Genomic DNA, 18,412 nt, shown 5'->3' on the forward strand with positions numbered 1-18,412 from the left:
TCAGTCCCTAATGCAGAAGGTGACCTGGCAGGCAGCTTGTGTCTTGGGGAGAGAACTTGCATAGGCATCCTGTGGCGGTGAGCAGGGCAGATGCTGTGATGCAGCACAAGGGCCCATCCTGCCTCATGGTCCTCCCACAAGCTGCTTTCGCAGGTCAAGCGGGTGTGCCAGCGTGTCACTTGTCCTGATGTAGGGAGGGCTGGGGGACCCCCACCTCCAGGTTTCTCTGTTCCCCTCTAGAAGCAGCCGTGTCCTCCTACAAGGCAAGGATGAGGAGTGAGGCAGAACTGGCCTTTGTGTCTCATGCAGCTCACTGGCTACCCTTGAGACTAGAATGCTAATGAAGCTGCGGAACCTGGCATCCTCATCCCAGCTCTGTCAGGGTCCTTGGACAAGCCTTTCCCCTTGTCGCCTCCACTCCTCATCCTCTTCTTAGCAAAGCAGAGGTCCTACTAGGCTCGACCAGGGGCCCCTCTAACCTGGTTTTATCTCTCTGGAGCACAAGCAGACAAAGAAGTGTGACAGTTCCCTGCCCCCACCTCATTTCTAGGTCTGGGGCTCTCTGGAACCTGATGTTTGCCAGGTAATTCCTGCTCCATCTGCTCTCCACGTACTTGTCCCAGCTTCCCTTGGGGTCTGTGTGTACCACAGGTCTGGCTGTCTGTCCCTGGCAGTGAGCAGACAGTCCCCATCCTCCCTTCCCAGGCTTCCCGTGAGCTCATCGTGCTTCACTCAGCTCCTACAAGCCGGCTGCGTGCCCGGGCAGCCCGTCTCTCCCAGCCAGCACCCATGCCCTGCCTGTGGGGGCAGCCATGGTGGGGAGAGATGGACCTGGGGAGTGGGACCAGGATGAGCAGGAGGGGCATCCGTGGGGGCTGCAGCTACACTTTATTTCTCCCCCTCCGTGATCCACAGCCCTGGGAGGGTGCAGGCAGGAGGTCCTTGGGGTGCGCCGGTGCGCGTGCAGACGCTCGTCTGCGCTCCCTTGGGCTGGGCTCCCCTTGCTGCGGGTGAGTCAGCCCATGGCACACGCGCTCTTCCTGTTGGGAGTGACTCAGGTGGAGCCGCCGATAAAAACTACATGGGAGCTGGGGTGGGAGGGAGGAAAAAACACCACCTCGGGCAGCTGCGAGCCCCGCCGCCGCCGGCCGGAGCGGGTGGGTGCCGGGTGGCCCCTGGAACCAGGAATGGCCGGGCGCTGGCTGCTGGCCTGCTGCCTCGCGGCGTGCGCCCTACCTGCGGCCCCCAACGCCAACAGAGGAGGAGGAGGAGGAGGTGAGGCTGGGGAAGGGCGGCTGCTCCTGCTCTCCGATCCCGCGGGTGGCTGCCTTCGCAGCCCCGTCCCGGTGCTGGAAAGTCCCAGTCACTGGGAGCTGGCTGGGTGCTCTCTGCTCCCACTTTTGGGGTTAAAATTGGATCTGTAGGCGCTTCTCCTTGTGTTTCCTCCTGGGTTCAATATCCTGTGGGCATTTAGACTTCCTTTTTCTTTCTTTTTACTTTCCTGCCCCCTCTCCCCTTTAAATACCTATCACCTAATGATGGTCTTGCCTTCTGTGTAAAGTCTCTTGGATGGAATTTGGGGTGTGAGCATGAGCATCGCCCAGGGAGTGGAGGCTCTACTCACCCCTGCCCTAATCAAAACCTTCCCAAAGCCCCAGGACGAGCTGGAAGCACCCGGGATCCAGTTTGCTGTAGCAACATGGGCTGTGTTTGTACTTCATGTGAGTTCATGGGGCTCCTCTGAGGCAGCTCATGGGATGTGGTGGTGACCCTGCCAAACTCCATGGGCCAACAGCAAGCTTTAAAAACCCAGAGACTACTCTGGCACGTGTGGCTGTGGCAGAGAGGGGGAGGCAGGGGTGCTGGAGCACATCCAGCCCAGCCCTCATTCGGTATCAGGGTTCAGTCGTAGGCTGGAGGTTGGGTACCTTCAGCCAAAATTGGCTCCTGCCACAGTGTTTGTGACTCTGGGGTGGTTCCAGGGTGCTTGGTTGTAGTGCCAGCGTTCTGAGACACACTGGCGGAGCTTGACAGGGTGCTTTATCCGTTTTCTTTATAGTGGGGGGGGGGGAAGTGCTGAGTAAGTGGGTTTTGGGAAGAAAAAATACACCCCAAGCCACCACAAAACCAAACCCCCTTCTGCACTCTGCCTCAGTGGTGCACACCCTCAGAGCCTCAGAATGGTGGGGGCTGGCAGGGATCTCTGGAGATCATCTAGTCCAACCCCTGCCAGAGCAGGATCCCCTCAGGCCGCACAGGGCAGCTTCCAGGATCACAGGATTTGAATGTCTCCAGAGATGGAGACTCCCCAACCTCTCTGGGCAGCCTGGCCCAGGGCTCTGCCTCCCTCCCAGGAAAGAAGTTCCTCCTCAGGGTTAGATGGAACTTCCTCTGCTCCAGTCTGTGCCCATGGCCCCTTGTCCTGTCCCTGGGCACCACTGAACACAGACTGACCCATCCTCCTGAGCCCACCCCTCAGGGGTTTATCAGCAGTGAGAAGATCCCCCCTGAGTCTTCTCTTCTCTGGGCTAAAAAGTCCAAAGTCCCTCAGCCTCTCTCCATCAGAGAGATGTTCTAGTCCCCTCAGCATCTCTGCAGCTCTATGTTGTCCCCTCTCCAGTAGCTCCCTGTCCTTCCTGACCCAGGGAACTCAGCAGTGAACACACTATTCCCAATGAGGCAGAGCAGAGGGGCAGGAGAACCTGTCTTGACCCGCTGCTCACACTTTCAGTGTCCAGGGAAGGGTTAGGGTGTGGAGGTCAGGGCTCCACTGTGCCTGTGAGGTGTCTAACTTGGTGTGTTGGGAAGGAGTTGTCAAATGGCAGCTTTTGGCTCCTGGTGCACAGTGTCTCCTTGCCAATGGAGCCTGAGGAGATGCAGGCAGGTCTTCCTGCAGCAAGGAAGCTATGGGGTAAGCAAGGGCTTGGGTGAACAGGTGGGACATCCCTCTGGGTCACGCTCCCGAAAGCGCAGGGAGCAAAGCATGGTCCTTGCTGCTGTGGAGTCCTTGCAGAGTGACTCCCATGTACAGAGCTATCAGGTCTGCTCCTTGCAGACCCAGGGCAGCCTCAGTTGTGAATTTGAGGAGATAATTTCAGAGGTCTGGAGCGCTCGGTCTCCTCCCCTGAACCTTTCTGGCGTGGGGACTTGTCTCAGCACAGTTTTTCATACCTTGTTCTGCCAGGCGGGCGCTGGGGGAATGATGTTCTGCTGGATGTGTGCCCCCACCCTCCTTCCTCCCAGCCCAGTGCTTCAAAATCCAGCAGCAACGCTTCTCAGTGCAACCTCCTCTTCTCCACATTTGCCTGAGAACCAGATGATCTCAGGGCAGAGCCTTGGATCCTCATCTCCCCACAGTGCTGGCACGCTCTGCCTGGTCAGCAGCTACTTTGCTCCCGGGAAAGGTTGACCCACCTGAGCTCTGGGGGCCCCAGAAGACCAGCAGCCCCAGTGAGGTGCTGGCACTGATCTGTGCCCACATCTTAAATCGTTTTGGATTAGGGAGGCCTGAACTTGCCCCAGGGCTGTAGGGCTGGCTCTGAAAGTTCTGGCAGCAGGTTTCCATTCCCCAAGGGAATGGTGCTGGAATTTTGTGAGCCAATAAACCCTCCAGATTGTGTAGGTTGATGCATGGGTGGAGTTAAACAGCTTCAGGGGGAGCGATAGGGAAGGGGGGATGCTGCTCTGGGTGGGTGGTTCATCCTGTTCCTGTCCTTCAGTCACTGCCAATGTCCACTGAGGCTCTCGCACCACGGGAAGGAGAACTTCCATGCCTGTGTGCTGGGGTGGCAGAAGACCTTCTGCAGCAGCCTCTTCAGCTCCTCACAGCCAGGCTGAGGGAGAACTGTGTTTGCAGGCACTGGAAAAACCTCTCTCCCTGTTTGCTGGTGCATGAGGTCATCTCCTCTCCCGGCAGTGAGCTTGGGTGCTGCCGCTGAGTGCCTTTGTCTGGTATGTGGGTGCTGAGGGGTGTGTGCCCTGTCTGGGTGTGAGCCTCAGCATGGTGTGTGTGGGTGGGAGGCTTCTCCTGGTCCCTGGAATCATAGCTGCAGAGGACAGGAACCTTGTATCCTGGGGCTAAGCTGTGCTGGGAGAGTGCTGGGAAGGAGGAGCCTCCACATGTGTCAAGCGCAACCCGCTGCCTGCATCCACGCTGCAGGTCTCTGCTTGCTCTTGGATTTCCATCAACACCCTGTGCTGCCAGAGGTGACCTGAGCTGGGGACGGGCAGCTGAGACCTCCTTCCCATCCCAAGGAGGTCAGCAGAGTTTCTTGGAAGGAAGCTGGGGAGCCCTGGGGTGGTTCAGAACAGCTGGCTGGCTCCACACCCCTGCAGACCCTGCTTTTTCCCTCGGGGTGTTTCTTCCTCCTGCCTGTCTTTGCCAATCGGTCTCCTCAGGGTGCTGAGGAACTCATCTGAAAGGCTTAAAACACACCAAGCTGTCAGCAGACAGGCCTAAAAAGTAGATGAGATGTGGTATTCACACGAAGACCTGGAGCAGGTATGGCTGGTGAGACCAGCCTGCTCTCTGGAGCTCCTGGCTGTGGAGCAGGATGCCAGCTCCCATGCCTGTCCTTTCTGGCACCCGCCGTGCCGCAGCGTTACCCGAGCAGCTTTACTTCCTGGGGGGTGCAGTGAGATGACCCCTGTCATCTTGCCAATGCCTTTGCTTTTTTTTTTTAACCTACATCTCAGCTGTTTTGATCCCACCAAGCTCCTCTGGTCACAACCTGCGCACCGCCTCTGCGCTTGGCTGGGAGGACACTCACATCACAGCCCTGGGTGGGGTGACCTGGGCGAAGCTGGATGTGAGTTTTTCTTTTTGGGCTTGCTCCTGCCTGGGTGATACCCTCAGGGACCCTTCCCCACAGTCACCAGTGGAGTTCTGCCTGCTTTTATCGGGACAAAGTCTGTGGGTGGGTGGTGTTCCATCCCTGCTTGCCCAGAGACCTTGTTGTGTTGGATGGCCTCTGAAAGGATGGAGAGCATCCCTGGCCATGCTGTGCTGTGGAGCAGCAGCTGGTTGGCTTGGGAGGGGGGTTGTCCATCCTGACCTGTGCTGGAGTGACACCGGGCATTGCTCCAAAGCACCGGGATGTGGAGGGTGGCACGTGGGTGGCCAGCAGACACAGACACAGGGGGATGAGCACAGAATTGTGAGGATGGAGCTCGTTGTTAGTGGAGCAAGAAGGGGAGGTTTGTGCTGCCTGGGCTTGTTCCTTGGGCACCAAACATCTCCACCCATGCTTCCTCGCTGGGAGGGACACCGCTCCTCTCTGCCCTGAATTTGGGGACAGCTTTGTGTCCAGTGTCTTTATCTCAAGCATCACTCAAGGTTTGTCTTTGCTGTCCCCAGTCTGTGACTGCAATGGGATGTCCAGGCAGTGCATCTTCGACTGGCACCTCCTGCGCGAGACGGGGAACGGGTACCGCTGCCTCAACTGCCTGGGCAACACGGAGGGTGCCCGCTGCGAGCGCTGCAAGGAGGGCTTCTTCCGCCAGCGAGACGAGGACTGCTGCCTGCCCTGCCTCTGCCACCCCCAGGGTACGTGCCTGCCTGCCGGGGTGGGATGGGGTTGGGCCGAGGGTGTAGGGGGGCTGGAGGAACCTGCTGCCCTGTGCATCCTGGGTCAGGAACTGGGTCCCTGCGCACCAGGTCCGAGTGTTGCCAGAGTGAGTGGGGCCACCTTGGTTTCAGGTGGGATTACCTGGGGAAGAGCCAGAGTTCAGTGCTGTGTTGCTGTACTGCAAGTTGAAGGAGCTGCCCCTCCTTCTCCTCTTCCTCCTGGGTGCTTTGCTGCTGGGAGCTGTGAACCCTTCAGCAGCTCCCAGATTTTAAGATCCACCTGCCCCCCGAGAAAACTCATAGAATCCCGGTCTGGTTTGGGTGGGAAGGGACCCCAGAACTCCCCAGTGCCACCCCTGCCATGGGCAGGGACATCCCCCCACCAGCCCAGGGTGCCCAAAGCCCCATCCAACCTGGCCTTGATCCCTGCCAGTGATCCAGCTTCTCTGGATGACTTGTTACAGTGTCCCACCACCTTCATCATAAGACATTTCTGTCTGTGGTCCAACCTAAACCTTCTCTCTTTCAATTTAAAGCCATTGCCCCCTGTTCAGTTGCTGCCTTTGCACCACCTCCCCTCCTAAGGCACGACCCTGTGAACTGAGGCATTATCCTTTTATGATGTGATTAAAAGCCTCCATGAAGCTCCCTTTTATATACTGACCCACCTTTATATATTGAAGGGCTTCAATAAATTTTCCCTGGAGCCTTCTCTTCTTCAGGCTGAACCACCTCAACTCTCTCAGCATGTCTCCATAGCAGAGGTGCTCCACCAATACCCCGATTCCTTCCCTGCAGACCTGCTCTTTCTCCCGATCCATCCCTCCACCCATCCCTCCCTCCATCCCCCCATCCATCCCCCCCCGTACTGATATTTCGGATTGCCCAGGCCCGAGTGTGGGACTTTGCACTTGGCCATATCACACCTCACAAGGTTCGTGTGACCCCGCTCCCCTCACCTCCCAAGGTCCCTCTGGATGGCATCGCTTCCCTCCAGCATCTCCATCAGTGCTCCTCTCTGCCCTGAATTTGGGAGGGAGGCCATGAACCTGCTGATGCCTGATGGGGGTCTACCCTGTGGGGAAACACTTACCCTTCCCCGACACCATCTCAAGGTCCACGGCCAAACTCCAGCACAGGGAGCAGTGGCTTCTGCCGGCTTTGTGAGTCAGGTGGATGCTGTTTGGGTGTCACAAGGTTTGGTGGGCCCCACAAAGGCTTTTAATTGCACTGTAAAAGCAGAAGGGTAATTGGGGTGCTGCGCCCCAGGAGGGGAGGTGGTACAGAGGGACCTCACAGGGGTCCTGCTGCAATGGCGGGGTGGTGCTCTGCTCCCCTGTCGCGCAGGCAGTCGATCTGGGAGGGTGTGGGGAGGCACCCACCCAAACCTCTCCTTCCCCTCCTTCTGCAGGTGCCCTCGGCCCGCAGTGTGACAGCGACGGCCGGTGCAGCTGCAAACCTGGCGTGATGGGCAAGAAGTGCGACCAGTGCCAGCCGGGCTTTGAGTCCCTCTCCGAGGCCGGGTGCCGCAGGAGTGGGCAGTGAGTGCTGGTGACCATCGGTGCAGGGACACACACACACACACAGCTTTCGGTGCTCTCCTGGCTGCTGCAAAGAGCCAGTGCTGGCCCAAAGCGGCCCGTGCAGGGGCAGAGGCGGCGCTCTGCTTTGTGACAGCAGGCCCCAAGCCTCAAGGTGCTCTTGCTGGGTGCTGAGCTTAGCTCTGAGGCAGTGGCTTTATTCCCCTGGCCCAACAGCCAATGTGAAGCACACCTGCCCTGCTGCCCATGCCCTCCAAAAGGACTATCCTGTGTGTCCCCCCCAAGGCGTGCACATGGAATTTCCCCCCCTTCCTTTGCCTGAAGCCCTGTTTAAACACCTTTTGAAGCATCTCTGGCTTGGCTTCCTCAGCAATGTGTCCTCTTCCTTGCTTTACTCTGCTGTTCCCCCCTTCAAGCCTCCCTGCAGGCAGAGGTGTGGGGATGAGGGGTGGCTGCCTGGACCCCTTCCTGAGCCAACCCAGGGTGCTGTTGCACGAGGGAGATCAGCCAGGCTTTATTAAGCTCAGCAGAGCTTCGCTCTTGTTGATTCAAGGCATCATTATAAGAGGGTCTTGCTGAAGAGAGGTACCTGGGATGGTTGCCAGCTGGTGCTCCTGGCACAGTACCGGTATTTTTCCCCTTCTGGTATGGGACTGGTAGCTGCTGGTGGTGGTGGTGGGGTGTGTGCTGTCTTGTATGGCAGCCAGGAGCACTCCCAAGCTGAGCTGGAAACCCAGGTGTGGGTTCTCCCTGTCGCAGGAACCTGCAGTGCGAGTGTGACCCGGCCGGCAGCGTGGGGGGCTGCTTCTCCGGCCGCTGCGTCTGCAAGGAGGGAGCTGCCGGCGAGCGCTGTGACAGGTGGGTCTCAGGAGGACTTGCTGGACCTCTGTGTGGCTTGTCCTCCATCTCCCTGGCAGTGCCCGCACACCTGTCCCGCCATCCCAGCGTGATGCTGACCTCGAGCTGTGCCGATGGCTGGTGCTGCTGGCTGGGAAGGGGAGGATGGGAATTTGAAAGCTGCCCCCTTTTTTGTGTTTTCCCAGGTGCAAGCGAAACTTCTACAACTTGGATGCCAGAAACCCAGCCGGGTGCTCCCCCTGCTTCTGCTACGGGCACTCGTCCACGTGCGTCAGCGCGGACAGCTACAGGATCTACAACATCACCTCCACCTTCCAGCAAGGTGAAGCCCCAGCAGGACAGGAACATCCCATCCCTGTGGCCCCTGAGGGCATTTCCCACCCCCTTCTCTTTGATGTGCGGCCGGGTTTGCAGCCCTGCGATGATGGGTGGGATGGCCTGATCATAGCATAGTGCATGAGCTTGCTTCACAGTCACAGACTCACAGGATTGTAGGGGTTGGAAGGGAGCTCCAGAGGTCGTTGAGTCCAACCCCCCTTGCCAAAGCAGGGTCCCTAGGGCAGGTCACACAGGGAGGTGTCCAGATGGGTCTGGAATATGTCCAGAGAAGGAGACTCCACACCCCCCTGGGCTCCCTCACCAGGAAGAAGTTCTTCCCCAGATTGGTGCAGAACTCCCTGTGCTCCAACTTGAGGCCATCGCCCCTTGTCCTGTCCCCACAGACACTGAGAAGAGGCTGGCCATTTACCCCTGTGTCCCACCCTTCAGCTGTTGATAAACACTGATCACATCCCCTCTCAGGCTTCTTTTCTCCAGGCTGAACAGCTTTGTCATGTCTTTCCCACCCACGACCAGCCTAGTCGACTTGCAGATGTAAAGGGGTATCTGTCCTGTCCCCACAGAGGTCAAGGTGTAGGAAGCTGGAGGGTTTTGATGAGACACAGCTTGAGAAAGTTGCTGGAGTCCTGGAAACACCTTCCCTGTCCTCACTGACCGCTCCTTGTTGGTGCTGCAGGTGCGGAAGGCTGGCGAGGTGTCCACGAAAGTGGCTCCCCGGCTCAGCTCCAGTGGTCCCCGCGCCATCAGGATGCCTTCATAGCGGCGAGGAGATCGGAGCCGATATACTTTGTGGCACCTGGTAGGTGTGGGATTGGTGATGGGGGGGGAAGAGGTGATGGGGGGGGGAAGAGGTGATGGGAGCCCTTTTGCTTGGTCTGATCCCATGAGGAAGGCAAGATTTTAAGCCTTTAATTTTTCTCCCTTCCCAGCGAAATTCCTTGGGAACCAGCAGCTGAGCTACGGCCAGACACTCTCCTTCGATTACCGCCTGGACCGAGGGGGACGCCTGCCATCTCCACATGACGTGGTCCTGGAAGGAGATGGCCTGAGAGTCTCTGCCCCCTTCTTGCCCCAGGAGAAGGTCCTGCCCTGTGGCATCAGCCAGACGTACACGTTCAGGTAATGCCAGATGCTGGTGCTCTTGAGAAAGGGTGAGCAAGAAAGGTTGTGGCTTCAAGGAGCTCCTGGATTCATCTGTGGTCCATCAGAGGTGGCAAATGTTTTCATTATTGGGCTGGATGCATCTCAGGGTGCTTCTCTCGGGGATGAGGAGATAACTTTGAGAGGGGCAGTAGAAAAATCTGGCGTGAGATTGGGCTGGGTACTTTGCTCAGGGTCAGTCACAGTTGGTTCCCCAAAGTGTTGAGCTCAGGAGGGAGATGGGTGAGGGCGGCTGCATTTTCTTGGTGAGGCACCTCATTTTCTTGAAACCGGTTCTACTTCTCCCCGCTCCTGTGGGCAGGTTGGATGAGCATCTGAGCAGCAAGTGGAGCCCGAGGCTGAATCACTTTGAATATCGCAGGCTGCTGGGGAACCTGACAGCTCTCTGGATCCGAGCCACCTTTGGGGAGTACAGTAAGTGTGGGGGGGAGAGTTTGCAAGCACAAAGTTGGCTTCTCACAGAATCACCAGGTTGGAAAAGACCTTTGAGATCATTGAGTCCAACCATTCCTGTCCTATACTAACCCATATCCCTGAGCCGTCTGTTAAACACACCCAGGGGTGGTGACTCAGCCCCCTCCCTGGGCAGCCTGTTCCAGGAGACGCCAAGTCTCCAGATGGAAACACCTTTGCTGAAAGGTATTAAAAATAAAATAAAATAAAAGTAAAGATGGGCAAAGTTAAATTATGGAGAGATTGATCAGGGTGGCAGCAGTGGGATGGCACAACCTTGGCTCCTGTTGATCTCCCTGCTCGTCTTGTAGAGCAACGTGGGACTTGTGCAGGTCTCAGATGTGGGGCCCTTGCAGTTGGAGCCGCTGACCCCCGTGGGTGACCTCCAGGTTGTATCTCCCCGCAGGCACCGGCTACATCGACAACGTCACCCTGGTGTCGGCACAGCCCGGCACTGGAGTCCCCGCTCCCTGGGTGGAACGGTGCGAGTGCCCAGCGGGGTACCGAGGGCAGTTCTGCGAGAGGTGTGCCCCCGGCTACCGCAGAGATGCCCCCAGCCTGGGGCCCTTCAGCATCTGCGTGCCGTGCAATTGCCAGGGGGGAGGAATCTGCGACCCTGACACCGGTAAGGGAAGTGCTGAGCTGTGTGGGGTGCATGGGATCACAGGTCTGCACCCCAAGAACTGACCTATGAGGGTGTGTGGAGGGCACTGGCTGGGGCAAGATCACTGGCCTGGGGGGCTGGAGTGTGGGGAGCATCATGGGTAAAGCTCCCTAGAGCTTAGTAGTAGTGTGGTCAGAAATACAGGTAGGATGCTTTTGGACCACCTCAGGTTTAGATGATGGTCGTTAGTGAGAGCACAAGCATTTCCTGCTGCTTGAACAGCACTAAAACTTTTCTTCTGGCTTTTTGTGTTAAATGTAGTAACCCTAAGGTGGTAACCCATCGGGTTGGGTGGGGCTCTGAGCACCCTGATGTGGTTGTGGATGTCCCTGCTCATTGCAGGGGGCTGGTCTTAAGTGGCTCTTTAAAGGTTCCTTCCACCTATTCTCTGTGTGTTGTGTGTGGGAGTAAATATCCCAAACGTGAGTATGTTTTCCTACCTGGTTCCTACGTAGGTTCCAACCTGTAAAACAGCTCGTGGGGTTACCATGTAAAATCAAAGTAATGTGAAGTTAGGCTGTCATCATTTTCCAAGGCTAAACTGAAAGCTCCAACCACCTGAGCATTGAACAGGAGGTACACAGGGCAACGTGTGGCTTCCAGGAAACTATATGAGCTGTGAAAAATGAGATACAGCCACCTCTGGGTCTTGATGGCCAGCCTTTCTGCCCTGGGATGGGGTCCCAGCAGGCTCTCACTGGGGTTCTGTTCCAGTCCTTTCTGTGTGGTGGGATCTCAAGGGGTCTGGTGGAAGATGCTGGACCACAGGTGCCTGTGCTGTGGTGGGTAGTGTGGCCAACAGTGAGGGGTGGACTGGTGGAGGGTGTCCCACGGGGGGTGAGAGCAAACCACCCTACGCCCTTTTCTTCCCCTTTCAGGTGAATGCTACTCAGGGGATGAAAACGTGGGCAACGGTTTCAGCTGCCCCTTCGGCTTCTACAGAGATCACCGTCAGCCTCACGGCTGCAGACTGTGCCCCTGCGGCAACGGCCAGGGCTGCTCGGTGCTGCCGGGCGGCGAGGAAGTTGTGTGTGACCACTGCCCTCCTGGAGCTGCTGGTAATGTCCTTCTCCAGGCCACTTCTGCTCTGCCTTTCTCCGGAGCTTCTACACTGGGATGTGGGATGCAAGGCAGCCTCAGCCTCCTGAGCATCTCCTCAATCTCCTCATCTCCCCTTCCCCAGGGGCCCGCTGTGAGTACTGTGCTGATGGCTATTTCGGAGACCCGGCAGCTTCCCGGCCCTGCCAGCCGTGCCAATGCAATGGGAACGTGGAGCCCAACGCTGTGGGGAACTGCGACCGCCTGACGGGCGAGTGCCTCAAGTGCATCTACAACACCGCCGGCTTCTACTGCGACCGCTGCAAAGACGGCTTCTTTGGGAACCCCCTGGCCCCCGATCCCGCCAACAAGTGCAAAGGTGAGACCTGGGATGATAAGGAAATCGGTGGCAGAGCAACTTGATGGGAAGGGGGGTGATGCAAAATCTGAGGCTGGAAAGCAAGAGCAGAGAGCAGGAACCCAGAGCACAGGGCTGAGCGGCAGGAGGCAAGCAGTGAGGAGAGAGTGGATGGAAGGATGTGCTGAGACCCGAGGTGGGTACGTCCCCTCTGAGCCTGTGCCGCTCTGACCCACAGCCTGCGCTTGCAACTCAGTTGGTGCTGAGCCCCTGAAGTGCGGGAGCGATGGGAGCTGCATCTGCAAACCCGGCTTTGAGGGTCCCAGCTGCGAAGAGAGCAAGTGCCCGGCTTGCTACAGCCAGGTGAAAGCCCAGGTGAGCATTTGTGCCAGCCCCAGGACCGCTGAGCAGCGAGGGGTGCAGTGACCCACTTACCTGCAAGTATCTCCTCCTGGTGTGCATGAGAAGTGGTACTGCAGGCTGTGTGTTGGGTCTGTACCTAATTCAGCCAACAAAAGCCCAATGACCTGGAGTTGCTGGCCCATTGTGCCCAAAACCCTCGCTTTGCTCACCGTGTTCTGGCTGGACTGAGGACCTGGTTCTCATTGTGGCCTTTCCACGGTGGGTTTGTCTTCCTCCTGGCTGATGGCTGCTCTGCTGTGGTTGCAGGTGGACCTGTACATGCAGCAGCTCGCAGAGCTGGAGATGCTGTTCTCGGAGGTGCAAGTTGGCGGTGGGGCTGGGAACCAGGAGCTGGAGAGGAGGATGCAGCTGGCCGAGGAGATGCTGCGGACCATCCTCAGGGAAGCCCTGAGCCTGCAAGGTACCCCTCACCCCTCCACTGCCCTTGGATGGAGCTATCCATGCCGGATCAGAGGAGAGTTTTGCTGCCTGAGCCTCTTTACTCAGCGGTGTGTTTTGGTTCAGCCTTCCTCTTTCCTTCTCACCAGCCTCTGACAGGTCTCTGGAAAGCCGTGTGGCTAGGATGAAGAGCCAAGGGTCCAGCTCCCAGAGCCGCTTGGACGAGATCAAGGCAACAGTGGCGAGGCTGAGGACTCTTGGGAGTCAGTACGAGAGGCAGGTGCAGGATACTCGGCAGCTGCTGGAGAGAGCCAGGCTGGACCTGGACCGCAGCGGAGCTGCTCTGAGTCGGGTGGTAAGAGCATCCTCATGTGACGCACTCCTAGTCCAGCCCAGGGCTGGAAAAACCCCATGGGGAGAGCAGAAACACTGTGTTCTGGTTAATGTGCTTGTTTTGTGAGGGCAGAAGATGTTTGGGTGCTGGTGGGGATCTTTGGGGGTGGGGGCGTGGAGGTTTAGGGTGCTGCAGTTGCCTCTCTGACTGCTGAATTGGGCAGAGGCAGGAAAGAACACTCACACCTCTCTTCTTCCCCCGTCAGACCATTCCCAATTCAAACCTTCCCGGGGGCTCAAGTCAATTCTTGATGCTGGCCCAGGAGGCTCTGAGGCTGGCCAACAGGTGAGTGCCTCCTGCTGCTGGCCAAGAGACCTGGGGAGGGGGGACTGAGATCCCACTGGGCACCCAGAAGGTCCTTTTTGGGGCTCCTTGCCTCACGACCAAGCTCCAGCTGCCACAACCTCCGTGCCAGCCCTGGAGCAGGGGAAGACACGGCTGCTGGGCTGGTTTTGCTACCCTACAGTGATGCCCTCCATTGCCTTTGGGGGTGGTGTTGAGTGAGGTTTAGAAGTGTCTTGGGGTCAGAGTTCGGTCCATGTTGGTAAGAGCAGCATCTGCAGGAGGGGTGAGCAAAACCCGGGTCCCCTTCTCAAACCATGCTCCAGCTGGGTGCGATCCAGCAGTAAAGGAAGTCAGCGGGGAAATATCTGGTGGGAGGAGACCTTCCTTGGGTGGGAGACCTTCCTCAGGATCCCCCCCTCCGTGCTTTGCAGCCACACGCAAGCCGCCAACACCATTGAGCAAGCGGCGAAGACAGCGCGGGAGGATGCGCGGCAGGCGCTGGAGCTGGTGCGTGCGGCTGCCGGCGGGGAGGCCGACACCTCTGGTTCCCTGCAAGGGCTCCTCAGGAAGTAAGTGGTGGCTGCACTGGTCTGTGTGTCATGGAGGGGGACACGGGAGGGAGGAGAGGGGGTGCCCAAGCATCTGTACCCCTTTTCCTCCTAGAAACAGGGGGTTGGAGGCAGGGCAGGCAGGGATTTGCCTGGATTTCGGTCTCCGGCACATCTGAGCAGTGGAGATGGAGGGTTGGCAGCTCTGGAGAGCATCTGCTTCCCACCCTGATGACTACGATGCTCTTGGAGGCCTGCCACAGCTGGGGGAAGGGGTTTAACTCTGTCTGTGAGCAGGCTCCTGGGAGCAATTTACATGCCCGGTTGCAGATCTGGGCTGGGTTTATCCCCTGGGTAGATTTAGCCCCATGCTGTCCAGGTGCCTCTCTTGGTCAGGCTGGTGGCTCTGCAAAGCCCACCTCAGTGGTGGGATTTTGCACGCTGATGGTGAAGCATGAACAACCACCCCAAACAAAGTTAAGGGGCTGGATGGGATATGCAGGAGAAACCATCCTGTGGTGGTGCAGGGATTAGCAGAGCTGCTCTGGAGCCTGTGAGAGTCCAGGTGATGTGAAACACCTTTGGTTCCCGGAGCTGGAGCAAAAAGCCAGGAGACACCCCATGTGGCAGAGGGCCTGGGATGTGGAGGATGTTTGGAATTAGCTTTCCCTGCATGATCAATGTGCATGGGGCCTTGGAGAGGGTGAACAAGTCAATGTAGGAGGCAGCATCAGTGCTGCCATGGGAGATTGGTAGCCTGGTTGGTACTGTGCTCTTCAACCCCGCATTCACTCCAGGTACGAGGACCTGAAGTCACAGACTGGAGGCCTGAGGACTGAGGCTGACAGGATGGCCTCTGATGCAGACAACGCTTATCAAGGCAGCCTGGTGCTCCTCAACTCCCTGTCCCGCCTGACGAAGACCGACATCGGGTCCTTTGAGGTGAGGGTTTGTGCCTGTGGGACTTGGAGATCCCCTTTTGCTCTCACCCACACCCTTCTGCCAGCAGCTCAGCCCTTCCAAAGGTTCCAATTCGAGTTGGAGAGCCTTTGGATATGCTTCTTCCCACCTTTTTGCCCTTGTAGCTGGCCATGGTGCAAGGAGCAAGAGACAAGCATCCATCGCTGCTTGCTGTGGTTCCTGGCAAGCACCGGGGAGGTGCTGGGACCCCCAGGCAGTTGTCGCGTCTCTGTGTTTCAGGGGGAGGCAACTCGGCTGAAGCAGGATGCCAATGCTCTTCAGAGCCTGGTGGACACCTACATGGCCCAGTACAGGCAGCTGCAGAGCCGCACCGGGCGCTGGGAGGAAGAAATCAAGCAGCTACTGCAGAGGGGAGAAGGCGAGAGAGCGGTAAGAGGTCTGCGCTGGGAGCGGGGGAGGCTGCACTTTGAGTTGTCTTCAGCATGAGCTGGAGCCTCGGTGGGGTGCTGGTGGCACTCCTGCTGCGGCATCCTGTTCACCTTGCTTGGAAACACAGCCCCTTGGGGCTGGTTTTCTGGAGGGACACCTCACCCTGTGCATGGAGCCGCTGGTGCAGGGTCTCGCCAGCACGTCTCCTCCGTGTGAGGCAGTTTGAAGGCCTGCTCCTGGGGAGATTAGAGCTAAGATGATTTGGGATGGCTGAAGACAGTTGAGGAGCACCAACACAGAGTCACAGAGTTGTAGGGGTTGGAAGGGACCTCAAGTGACCATTGAGTCCAACCCCTCTGCCAAAGCAGGGTCCTGCAGAAGCCTCTACTGATGTGTATCAGGCTGTGGTAGCCTTGATTCAAGGGCAACAAGAGGCATTTGGGAACAGGCTGGTTGATGGGCCTTCTCCCCCAGCACGGCTCCTCACAGACCACTCTAGGACTGTCCAGTGCTCCCATACTGTGTCCTTCATGTTGTGTCCCTTTGGCCTGTTACAGACACTGACACAGCTGCTGTCCCGAGCCAACCTCGCCAGGAGCCGAGCCCGGCAGGCTGTGAGTGCTGGCAACGCCACCTTCTATGAGGTGGAACAGATCCTGAAGAGCCTGCGGGGTAATGTCCTAGACCCCTTCCTTCCCCCTCCCTTGTGGGTCCTCACAAAGGCCGTGTGACTCCATTTCCACACGCATTTCTTTCAGGGTTTAACCTGCAAGCAGACGACAAGAGGAGGGAGGCTGAAGATGCCATGAGAAGGCTGCCAATGATCAGCAGCATGGTCAGAAGTGCCAGGGAGAAGACAGACCGAGCTGAAGCAATCCTGGGCAGTGCTGCTTCTGAGTCCAAGGCAGCCAGCGGTGCAGCAAGGGAGGCGAAGGAGATCACCATGGGGATCCAGCAGGTGAGGGCAAGCCCTGGTGCTATTGCTGGCAGGAGAAGGTTTGGAAAGCAAAACCGTAGAAGAAGAGATGGTCAGCAGTTTCCACAGGTCTTTTGGCGGACCTGGTGTGTTGACTTTTGGACCCAGTATATTGACTTCTTGGACCACTGTTTGTCTATAGTGGATCCTGCAGAGATACTAGAGTTGGCTGCAGATGAATGGGTGTTTGGGGATCTCTGCAGGCACATTTGTCCTGGGAGGACTTCTGTGGCACCTTGCTTTGGCCACCTTTTGAAAACCAAGGTGGCTTTTCACTTCAGAGTCTTGAGTTGCTGGCAGACTTGTGGGTTCCCAGGCTTAGCACCGGTGAGTCTGACTCCCAGACTGGGTTGTGATTCCCCAGGGATTCACTGCTCAGCAGGAGGGGCTGAGCATGATCATAGTAACAACTCTCTGGAGCCCTGAATAATGACTCTTTGGGTCCCTGTAGATGGAACCAACTTCCACCAGCTCAACACCCCAGTGCACCCAGACAGTTTCAGCCATGCTTTGCCCCGCTTTGCCTTGTGCTTTGCTCCTCTGAAAGTGCCTTTGCCTTCCCTAGGAAATTACACGGCTGAAGGTGGAAGCCAACAAGACAGCTGATGGTGTACTCGCCCTGGAGAAGGCAGTGGCCACCCTGCAGCGTGAGGCCAAGGAAGTGGATGGCGAATTTGAGAGGAAGCGTTCGGAGGTTGAGGCAGATGCCGCTGTGATACAGGAGGTGGGTCCCCATCTCCTACACCTTGTCCCCCTCCCTGCTGTTTGGGAGAGACTTTCCCTTAAAAGGTGCCACCTTGCCTTCTTCAGACAGCTGAGGAAGCTCAGAGGATCCACACCAAAGCTGGTGAGGCAGGGGCGTCTGTCCAGAAGACATTGAGCGCCCTGGAAGAGCTGCTGCGTTTGATGAGTAAGTTTTGTGATGCTATTTCGGGTATGGATGATGACAGGTCCCTGCTGGGGTCTAGGCAGGGGTGCTGGGAGGTGCGTGGGATGATGCCTATCAACAGACTGCTCAGCAGGACAGAGTTGAAGCAGAAAGATCTAGTCCTCGGCCTCCATCCATGGTTCCCTCTTCCTTGTTTTCCTCTGGTGCAACAGACCAGCCTGGTGCCCTAGACGAGGAGGGTCTGAAGCAGCTCGAGATGAATTTTAGCAAAGCCAAAGCCAGAAGCAACCAGCTGAAGAAGGAGATGTCGGAGCTGGAGCAGACAGCCATGTTGCAGACGTCCCGGATGCGGACGCTGGAGAGCAGCATCGACGAGGTTCTTGCCGATATTAAGAACCTGGAGGATATTCAGAGGAGTCTTCCTCCAGCCTGCTACAACACAAAAGCCATTGAATTGCCGTGAGTGAGCTCTGGACAGGCTGCAGGCCTGCCAGGCTGCGAAGGCCAGAGAGTCTGGCCCTGCTGCCCTCCCCAAAACCCGGCAGGACCGGCTGTGTTTGACCATGTTGAACTGATCCTTACCCTCAAGACTGGTGCGGCAGCTGACGATGGCATCGTCACACTGGCCCTGGAGGGCCCCTGGCTTTTCAAAGCAGTCCATCTCTAGGTGGCAGGAGGGAGGAGGTGCCTGGTTGAGTGAAGGTGCTACTGGCTGAAGAGCAGCCCACTCCTACGGCACTTCTCTGAGGTGCAGGTGGGGGTTGCTTGGTGCCAGCCTTGGGAGTTTGCCCGGTTCTGAGCCTGAAGCTCATGACTGAGAGGCTGTCCATCCCCGGTGGATCCCCTCTCCTGGTCTGGCACACACAGAAGGACTACAGTCATAACTTTTGACATTGCCACCACCTCCTCATGTTCTCTGTGGGGTCTTTGGTAGCTCAGGAGGCAGGGAACAAGTCACGTGAAGCAGCACCTGGGGAAGATGAGTTTAGAGCTGTGACATCGGGAATGGTTCACGTGGCTTTCTCCTCCCAGCCTGCCCAGTCATAGAATCATAGAATTGTAGGGGTTGGAAGGGACCTCGAGAGATCATTGGGTCCAACCCCCCTGCCAAAGCAGCTCCCTAGGACATATCACTCAGATAAGTGTCCAGACGGGTCTTGAATATCTCCAGAGATGGAGACTCCACCACCT

General features: G+C 57.5%; 1 protein-coding gene across 1 annotated transcript; it reads left to right on the forward strand.

Annotated features, from left to right (window-relative positions):
- Positions 1-1,187: 1,187 nt before the first annotated feature.
- LAMC2 (laminin subunit gamma 2) lies at positions 1,188-17,684 on the forward strand (the record flags this gene model as incomplete). Its single annotated transcript, XM_084266454.1, has 23 exons — positions 1,188-1,275; positions 5,357-5,545; positions 6,978-7,107; positions 7,867-7,965; positions 8,151-8,287; positions 8,981-9,103; positions 9,234-9,423; positions 9,767-9,879; positions 10,325-10,543; positions 11,461-11,640; positions 11,766-11,999; positions 12,217-12,353; positions 12,648-12,801; positions 12,929-13,134; positions 13,379-13,458; positions 13,890-14,027; positions 14,804-14,948; positions 15,207-15,356; positions 15,914-16,028; positions 16,115-16,314; positions 16,898-17,056; positions 17,143-17,242; positions 17,434-17,684. The coding sequence occupies 23 exons, from the start codon at positions 1,188-1,190 to the stop codon at positions 17,682-17,684; spliced, it is 3,537 nt and encodes a 1,178-aa protein (XP_084122580.1).
- Positions 17,685-18,412: the final 728 nt, after the last annotated feature.

The sequence above is a fragment of the Gallinula chloropus genome (assembly GCF_964237585.1).
Source record: "Gallinula chloropus genome assembly, chromosome: 6".
Taxonomy (NCBI): Eukaryota; Metazoa; Chordata; class Aves; order Gruiformes; family Rallidae; genus Gallinula; species Gallinula chloropus.